Raw genomic sequence first — 9,544 nt, forward strand, 5'->3', positions numbered from 1 at the left:
AAAGTCTCCTAGAATGCATAAATCATTAACCATTTCAGTCTCTGACAAATTGAAATGAAGAGCTGCAGTGACTGTGTGGGAGGGAAGGATGGCTTTTTCCAGCTCTTCCCTCAGCCCCAGGTGAGTGCTGCTGTCTTGCATCCCTGCAGGTCGTCACCCTGGCTGACTACGACCGGGTGGAAGAAGTGACCAAGGACGGTGCTAAGAAATCCCCTTCCCCGGGTTATCCTCTCATCTGTGTCACCCCCTGTGACCCTCACTTCCCCAAGTACACCGTCATGAAGGAACGCTGCAGCGAGGCCGGGATCAACCAGACTTCAATACAGTTCAGCTGGGAAGTGGCAGCTCCCACGGATGGGAATGGAGCCAGGTCGCCTTTCGAGACCATCACTGACAACACCCCCTTCACGAGCGTCAACCACAAGGTACGGGCACGGTGGAGCAGCAGGAGCACGGAGATTAAAGTGCACAGTCTCCTCGGGTTTGGCACTTGGTGTGGTGCTTCTCTGGGGATTTTTTTTGGTTGTTTTTTTTAGCACTGTTCTTCCCTGAGCCTGCTGAAAGCACCACTTGTTTCTCCGTCCTCGTTCCCTCAGGTGCTGGACAGCATTTACTTCAGCAGGCGGTTCCATGTGCGCTGTGTGGCCAAGGCTGTGGACAAGGCTGGCCATGTGGGGACCCCCCTGAGGAGCAACATGGTGACCATAGGCACAGACAGTGCCATTTGTCACACTCCTGTGGTGGCAGGGACAGCCAGAGGGTTCCAGGCACAGTCATTCATTGCCACGCTCAAGTACCTGGATGTCAAGCACAAGGAGCATCCCAACAGGTATGAGCCTGGAGAAGTGGGGAGTGCAGCCCTTCACCAGCACCCCCGGGCTTACTGAAGTGCCTGGGATCACAAGGAGAATGTGTGTGTGAAACCACATCTCTGCTGCAGTGTGGGGTGCTCAGGGTACTCCCACTCTCCCTTCTCCTCAGGAATTGGGAGTTGGTGGAATAGCTTAAGGAGCAGATGTGTAGCTGGGGAAATCCAGCTGAAACTAAACATCAGGCTCACCTGGCTGGGCTGGGCTGGGCTGCTGTGGGCTAGGGGGGATGCATGAGGCTCTTGTGCCTGCCAGGGCTGCTCTCTTCTGCTGTCTCATGTGCTGCTTGTTCCAGGATCCACATCTCGGTGCAGATCCCCCACCAGGATGGGATGTTGCCCCTCATCTCCACCCTCCCGCTGCACAACCTGCATTTCCTTCTCTCCGAGTCCATCTACAGGCACCAGCATGTCTGCTCCAACCTGGTCACTGTCAGAGACCTCAGAGGCACCTCAGGTAACCTTGAACTTTACTTCCTGAATGTGGAAACCAGGAAAGAAATGCAGAGAAGACGGCTTTGTCTCCCTCTGGGCTCTCTTGACATCATATAAATAATAATTAATCTTCTTGTACTAACAGCAGCGACCAGAGCTGCCCCATTGGAGATGAGATTCCATGCATGGGAATCTTTAAACGTTGCTCTGTTTGAGGAGATTGTGATTTTCTGCTTTTCAAATCTCTCTTGTGATACCCACATGGTTAGAGAGGGAGCTGTGGGGTTGGATTGCTGTGTCTGGGTCACTGAGGTCTCCCACAAGGCAACAAGAAGCAGCAAAATAAATTCACTGCTGAAAAAAAACCAGACAGATTGTGTGTCTGACACTCCAGGGAATGAGATCCATACTTGTTGCATGGTGGGCAGTGGGTTGTACTTCATTCTGATGATTCCATACTCAAGCTGTTCCTCATTTCTTAAAGGTTAACTTCAACCTTGAATGAATAGATCCCTAAGCTGGATTTTTAGGATTCTTACCCCATTCCTATAACATTTTTCCCCTGTGAAGACCTGTGTATATTCAGTTTGACCTGCAGGATTACCAAGGGAGAGGAGCTCCCGTGGTTCAAGGGTGCAAATGAGACCTCAGGCTCTTTAAAATCCAGAGGGATCAGTGTCCTGATGTCTCTCCATCCCAGAGACAGGGTTCCTGGACGAAGTGACCCACGACAGCTTCATTCTGGGCCCGGGCTATGACCGCCCTTACCAGCTGGACCCCGCAGTGAGGGAGCCCAAGACGATCCAGCTCTACCAGCACCTCAACCTCAAGAGCTGCATTTGGACCTTTGATGCTTATTACGACATGACTGAGCTAATTGATGTCTGCGGAGGCTCAGTCACCGCTGACTTCCAGGTGAGAGGCCACATCCAAAGCTGTTCCACCTAACCCAGATCTTTCTCTGTTCTTAGGCTTTCTGCTCATGTGTAGTTGCTGCTCTGTACAAGCGGATCGTGGCTTTTCCCCCCTTTCACTTGGAAAAGTGCTACGTGCATTTAATTCATTTCTTTTCCTTAAGTTAACCTAAATTTTATTCTCTTAATCTTCAGAGCATCAGCAAAATATTTTTTTTTTAATAGAAAGCCATACTGGAAATACAAAACATCCCCAGCTGGGCTCTGTTCTTTTACAATTTTGACTGTGTTCTCACCCAATAGAAATGAGCAAAGGACACAGCAGAGACAGATCAGTGTGTGATCCACAACGGAGTGAGATCATGGGATTTTTTTTTACTCATTTCTTAATTAACAGACTGGCAGAGCAAAAGCCAAAAATGCTCTTTAAATTAGTAGCTTTCACTATTCAGTGTGTCTCACTGCCCTCTCATGGCCGGATTATCCATGTACATCCCACTCCAGTGAGTATCTCATCATCCTTAGGTTCTTGCATTAAATTCCCAGTCAGAATGTTATGGCCAGCATAATCCCTTTTAATTCCTACCAGCCTGGAATACTTTGTTAACTTTCCTTTTATAGCTCCAATTATTTGCACAAATCCAGAGGAGCTACTTGGCCTGAACAACTGCCCAGTGGAGCTTGTGGAGCCTGGCACCAGCCAGGCTGGAATGTCTCCCTGAACTCCCTGGGGCTTGCAGAGTACAGCTGCACTCTGTAGATAATAAATGGAGAGCTGGGGGAGGCCTGAGCAAGCAGAATTGCTAAATTTTAATTCACAGCCTTGGAAACTAGGGGGTTTTGAGGTGAAATTGTCCCCACAGCTCCTTTGTCCCGTGGCACCAACAAGCCTTAGCCCTGACCCTGATTTAGACACAGGTTTGTCTAAAGTACCTACAGTCGAGGTAAAGAACATTCAGACAGTCACCTCTGCCTTCATTTGGAAGGTGCATAACCCCCCTTTTTTGGGTTTTATTGCCAGGTGCGGGACTCTGCTCAGTCCTTCCTGACAGTCCACGTCCCTCTCTATGTGTCCTATATCTACGTGACAGCGCCGAGGGGTTGGGCTTCCCTGGAGCATCACACAGAGATGGAGTTCTCCTTCTTCTACGACACTGTTCTCTGGAGGACAGGTAAGCCCGAGGCATTCCGAGCGCTACGGGAGTATTGGCTCCTCCTTGTTTTGTCCTTTTCCTTCGTTTCTGCGCTGCCACCAGAGCCCTGATCCCTGAGGGAAAAGGTGTGCAGGCTGAATCCAGGCATGCCTGCCTCTGTGCCAGCTTAGCCATGTTCCCCCAGCCTCTCTGCTCGTGGGCGCAGTTGGCACTTCAGGAAAAGACCTCTCTGTTCATCAGAGGCCTGTGGGATATTTGGAGTGATGTCTTGGACACTTTTCAGGGCTACTCGTGTGGCAGCTGCAGTCATGTTCCCCTGGCTCTCACAGATGGGGGGAACTCAAAAAAACTTCTGTTTGGGGGACACTTAGGCACGTGGATAACGGAGGAAGTTTAATAGCTGGCTTGCTGGAGGATGATCCCAATTAAACTATGCCTCCTGGAGCTCTCCCAAATGCTTCTGGGGCTGGCAGAGCCCACCCGAGGGGTGACTGTGCTGGGTGTGCTCCCCAGTGCCTCTGTCCCTGCAGGGATCCAGACGGACAGTGTGCTCTCGGCCCGGCTGCAGATCATCAGGATCTACATCCGCGAGGATGGCCGGCTGGTTATTGAGTTCAAGACACAGGCCAAGTTCAGAGGTGAGAGCAGTGACACTGACAGAGGCAGAAATCAGTGAAAACAAGGCAGCAGAACGAGTCCCCCTTCCCACCAGGAGCCCCTCTGTGCTGAGGTGCATGGCACGGGGCCTCTCCGTGCTCTGTCTTACCTGTCACTTCCCTGTCCTCCCCCTCCAGGGCTTTTTGTCATGGAGCACCACAGCCTGCCAGATGTCAGGTCTTTTTTAATGACTCCAGAGCACCTGGGAGGGATCGAATTTGACCTGCAGCTGCTGTGGAGCGCTCAGACTTTCGACTCCCCCTACCAGCTCTGGAGAGCAACCAGCTCCTACAACAGGTGAGGATTCTGGGTTCAGTCCCCTTCAGAAGCTTCCCACAGCGCACCATGTTCTCCCTGGTGCCCTTCCAGCAGCCTCAGCGATAGTGTGGAATGCTCAGGAGCCAGCCTTGGTCAAGGGCTGAGAGCTGGAGTGTGCAGGGAGCTGCTGTCAAGGGCTGGAAATCTTCTGCTGAGGGAAAAATCAGCTCAGCTCTTTATAAAGGTGTTTTTCCAGCAGTGAAGCCATGGGTATGTGACCATGTATTTCAGAGGGTCACATTAAACACCCCAGGTCCCTTTTGTCCTTCAGGCAACTACTGGGTGGACATTCCTGGGGCCAGGAAGAGGTGCTGCTCTGGGTGAACACAGGGCCCCATTTGGTGACCACAGGGTGTTCTGTCTGTTCCCAGGAAGGACTACTCCGGAGAGTACACCATCTTCTTAATCCCCTGCACTGTGCAGCCCACACAGCCATGGGCAGAGCCTGGAGACAAGCCCCTGCCCTGCACGGCTCACGCTCCAGAGCGGTAAGGAGGCCCCCCATCCCCATGGCAGCAGGACAATGTCAGCTCATTTGGGATGTTTCTGGGGTCTCAGCAGGTGTGTGGGACAGCACAACAGCAGCAGGAAGGGAAAAGGGGATGGATGGAACCTCCTCCTTTGCTTAAGAGCCTCCCTGAAACCAAGAGTGTCTGCGTTCAGAGTGGTGGGAGATCGCTGTGCTTGGGGTGCACATATGTCCAAACCTCACCTCTCCATGGTTTCCTTCCTTGTCCCAATTCCAGATTTTTGATCCCCATCGCCTTCCAGCAGACAAACCGCCCAGTTCCCGTTGTCTACTCCCTAAACACAGAGTTCCAGCTGTGTAACAACGAGAAGGTGTTTCTGATGGACCCCACCAAATCCGAAATGTCCCTGGCAGAAATGGATTACAAAGGGGCTTTTTCCAAGGGTAGGATTTATTTTGGCTTTGCCTGTTTTACAGCAACAAAAGACATCTTGAGCATGTTAAAGCCCCATAAGAAAAGAACGTGCTTTTGTCACCCTTACACCCCAAACCCTTCCCAAACTATCCAAACCTTTCCAAACCCAGAGCCACGTGTGGTTCGGCGTGTTAGTCTCTAAGCAGTGGTTCTCTTGTTGGAGAATTTCACCTGTCCATCTTTCTCCCCACCTCCCCAGGGCAAGTCCTGTATGGCCGCGTGCTCTGGCACCCGGAACAAAACCTCAATGCCGCGTACAAGCTGCAGCTGGAAAAAGTCTACCTGTGCACGGGCAAGGATGGCTACGTGCCTTTCTTCGACCCCACGGGCACCGTCTATAACGAGGGGCCACAGTATGGCTGCATCCAACCCAACAAGTACCTGAAACATCGATTCCTCCTCTTGGTGAGTCCTCTGCCTCTGCTCCCTCTTTGGGAGCTTCTCCAACAGCAAACAGATCCTGACTGCAAAGGGGTGAGGAGTGTGCAGTGCCCTGGCCTCCCTTTGGAAAGCAAGAGAGCCTGCCCCCCCTCTTCATAACACCTCTCTGATTTCCAGGACCGAAACCAACCTGAAGTGACAGACAGGTACTTCCACGATGTGCCTTTTGATGCCCACTTTGCCTCCGAGCTGTCCGAGTTCCACTCGGTAAGCAGCATGCCCGGAGTTGATGGATTTACTCTCAAGGTGGATGCTCTCTACAAGGTATGTGCTTCTCGTAGCACAAAAGTAACTTCTCTGTCCAGGATCTCCCAAACGCTTTGCAAATTTTAGGCTCTGGTCCTTCAGAAGTCAACCCTAACACAGAAAATGAAGATTAGGTTATTATTCTAAATATAATCTAAAATTTTAAGATTTTATTCCCCCCTCCTCTAAAGCACTCAGGAAAAAGCTCTTTAAAAACATATTATTCATGACCCTAAATGAATTATTGCAGCTGGCAAAGGCTGAACACCTCACTTGGTGATCAGCATTACTGCAGGCGCTCAGAAAAAACCCACCGAGCTGCTTTGTCAGAAACAGAGCACAAAATGCGCCAGCTCTTGATCACTCGATGTTAAACTCACTGTTAACGTGACCTGTGTGCTCGTCTTCCCCTTTGGAAAGGTGGAAGCTGGACACCAGTGGTACCTTCAGGTGATCTACGTGATTGGCCCGGAGAGCACGGCAGGGCCCCGTGTCCAGCGGTCCCTCGCTCACCGCTGGCAGCGCAGCCGCAGGGACCTGGCCCGAGGCGCCAGCAGGACGGTGCTGGACGATTCCTTGGTCTACGACAACGAGGGCGACCAGGTCAAGAACGGCACCAACATGAAGTCGCTGCTCTTGGAGAGGGAGGAAGCCGCCGTCGCAGCCTCCTTGTCCCAAACGGGCGCTTCCCTGGGGAGCGCCTTCGCCGCCCTCACCCTGCTGCTGCTGGTGCTGTCCGGGGTTTGCCTCCTCGCCAGGAAGTGTCGGAAGGTGCGCAGGAAGCGGGAGGCTGCCAGGGCCGCCCCCGAGGAGCACCCCTTGAACACCAAGGTGGAGCTGCCCAGGGGTGTCCCGAGGGCCATGGGCAGCCGGTGCTGCACCGTGAGGAATGTTCATTCTCTGAGGGAAAATGGCAGCGTCTGCCAGGGGAAGGGCAGGAAGGTGAAGCAGGTGAACCTGGAAGTCAAAGTCCACAGCAATTTGCATGACGGCACAGAAGTGTAACAGAGCACACACTTTGGGAAAAGCTTTTTATAAACTGTAGAACAAACATAACCCAAAGCTGAAAAGCCAAATAAAGTCACACTGGTATTTTTATACACTGGGAGGAGGAGGAGGAGGAGTGGCTGTCACTCCCCTCTGCCCCTTGTGCAGCAGCCTCGCTGCACGGCACTGCTGGCCTTTTCCATTCATGGTGCTCAAAGCTCCAGCTCTGCACTGCCCTGAGAGTGCCCAGGACATCCAGCACCTCCCACCTTGTCCCTGGGCATGGGCCCAGCCCCGTGGGGCCAGGCAGCGTGGGGACACCATCCCCACCTGGCATGGGTTGGGCTCTGTGCCAGCCAGGAGAACAGCAGGGCCTCTCTGACAGAGAATAAAGCTGGAACATAAACCTGACCCGGTGTGACCAGGTGTCCTTTCCTGCACTGCCTCCTCCAGCTCTCCTCCTTTCCAAGGAGCATGGCAAGGCAGGGAAGGGGGAGGCGGGCGATGTTCTCACGGGGGGGAGGGTGTGGTGGCCTCAGGGGTGACCGATCGGGGGGCTCTGCACGCCCCGTGGGGTGCGGGCGGTCCCCGCCGTGCGGTAGCCCCGGGGCTGCGGTACCGGCCCTGCAATACCGGCCGTGTCCGCCAGACGGCGCCGCGGGTCCGGGGGCTCCCGGAGCCGCTCCGGGGAGGGCTCCGCGCCCCGCCCGGTTCAGCCTCGGCACCGGCACCTCGGGCCCCGTCACAGCCTCGGCTACCCCGGCCCGAGCGGAACCGTGTCCCCTTCCCTGGTGGGATCCCAGCGTCGCTATGGCCGCAGCCGGAGCGGGAGCGGGAGCGCCGGACTCGGCACCAGCGCACGCCCCGGAGCGGCTCCTCCCGCCCGCGGCGGTCCCGATCCCAGCCCCAATCCCGCCTCGGTCCTCCGGCCGCAGGACCTGCACCCCGCCCGATGGGCGAGAGGCGGCACCGGCCGGAACCCGCAGCGGGCACGGGCAGGACCCGGGAACGAGCCCCGAGCACGAAACCGCGGGAACGAACCCCCGCGTACGGACCCCCGGGAACGAACCGCCCAGGAACGAACCCAGCCACGACCCCTGCGGGGCGGGACCTCAGGGGTTCGAGCCCCTAAAGGCGCCCTCAGGCGGCCACTTTGTCCCTTAGTTCGCGGTACGGGAGGCGGTACCGGGCCGGGCTCCCTCGGTGCCGCCTGGGTGAGGCCAGACTCACTGCCTGCGGTACAAAACACTCTCCGGAGTAATCACCCCAACAACTGTATCAGATAGAAACACATACTTAGAAATAACAATTGCGATGCCAAGGTTTCATGTTTTAAACGTTCTGTCTCTCCCTCCAGAGTTCTCCTGGGAATGTAGGGATGGCGTTTAAGAGCAGCATAAGGAGAACTGACAGTCACTGTTCCACACTTTTCAGGATAGCAACACTGCCAAACTGAGCTTGTAATATAGACACTCTCAGGATGATTTGTATATCTCATTAACACGGTTTGACACTAATGCTAATTCTTCATTAGAAGAATCAGGACAGGGAGGCTGATTTAACACCTAGAGGGATTCGTGGGCTACAATGAGGACACTGAACACAAGTCTGGCGCTCCCGAAAAGAGCAGGTATTGACCTGACAAGTGCCTCAGATCGATCTGTGACAAGAAGCGGGAGGTGGAGTTGGTACCACAGTCGCTGTCCCTTCACACACAGTTAGCCATTGGCCTGCAGAAAAGAAGGGGGTTCCTGCCTGCTGCTCTCCCCTGTCACTGCCCCGTTCCCTGGGAAAGTGCAGCTCTTGTCACTGCAGTGTAAAGGTGGGGAAAAGGAAGCGAGAGAAAGGCAGCACAGCTTGGGGGGTGACTCTCCCTTCCTTCAGCTGCTGGGAAACGTGGCCGGAGATCCCTCAGAGGCACTCCAGCTGAGGAGCTGCACCACTGCCAGAGGGACTTGGCAGTGACGGGACGAGGGCAGCTCCTAAAATGCCCAGCTGGAGGAACGAGCTGCCCAGGCCTCCGCACCAAGCCCCGTGCAGGGCATTTGGGCTGCTGGGGAATGGCCCAGCAGGGAGGTTCTGCTCCTGCCAGCTCAGCTGTTGCTTCCAACCGCGTAGGAGGGGGAGGTATTTTGTCAGGACAGTCGCTCATGGAACGGGTTGCCTGGGGAGGTTGTGGTATCCCCATCCGTGGGATGTTTCAAAATGTGACGCTATTGTTTCCTGGAAAACGCTGATGATCCCACAGTTTCGAAGAGAGATCCACTGGAATGACCAGGTTTGCTCTGACAGAGCTCGCGCCGGCCCCGCCCCTCGGCCCGCCCGGCCCGCCCCCAAGAACGCCGCTGTCCCTGCAGGCCCCGCTCCCGCCCGCTCCCCGCCTCGCTCCCCTTGTCCCGGGAGAGCTCCCGGCCGGGCCGTACCCGCGGAGCTCCCACCGCCCTTCCCCGGCCCCAGCAGCGCCCGCCGCGCTGAGGGAACGGGGGGCGGGGCCGCGCCGAGGGGCGGGGCCGGGCTGAGCGGGCGGGGCGGGGCCGCAGGGACAGGCGGGCTGCGATTGGGCGGAGGCGCTCGAGTGCT

General features: G+C 55.3%; 1 protein-coding gene across 1 annotated transcript in view; it reads left to right on the forward strand.

The window, feature by feature from the left end:
• The window catches only part of FRAS1 (Fraser extracellular matrix complex subunit 1), a 70,296-nt gene extending 62,921 nt beyond the window's left edge, over positions 1–7,375 (forward strand). Inside the window, exons 61-72 of the mRNA XM_027668207.1 lie at positions 150–425; positions 597–829; positions 1,165–1,325; positions 2,004–2,218; positions 3,239–3,389; positions 3,902–4,009; positions 4,166–4,325; positions 4,718–4,834; positions 5,093–5,259; positions 5,490–5,695; positions 5,849–5,995; positions 6,398–7,375. Coding sequence (XP_027524008.1) covers positions 150–425; positions 597–829; positions 1,165–1,325; positions 2,004–2,218; positions 3,239–3,389; positions 3,902–4,009; positions 4,166–4,325; positions 4,718–4,834; positions 5,093–5,259; positions 5,490–5,695; positions 5,849–5,995; positions 6,398–6,982 — 2,526 coding nt within the window. The 3' untranslated portion in view covers positions 6,983–7,375. The remainder of the gene's footprint in view (positions 1–149; positions 426–596; positions 830–1,164; positions 1,326–2,003; positions 2,219–3,238; positions 3,390–3,901; positions 4,010–4,165; positions 4,326–4,717; positions 4,835–5,092; positions 5,260–5,489; positions 5,696–5,848; positions 5,996–6,397) is intronic.
• Positions 7,376–9,544: the final 2,169 nt, after the last annotated feature.

This window comes from Corapipo altera, unplaced genomic scaffold (genome assembly GCF_003945725.1).
Source record: "Corapipo altera isolate COAL_440 unplaced genomic scaffold, ASM394572v1 214, whole genome shotgun sequence".
Classification (NCBI taxonomy): domain Eukaryota; kingdom Metazoa; phylum Chordata; class Aves; order Passeriformes; family Pipridae; genus Corapipo; species Corapipo altera.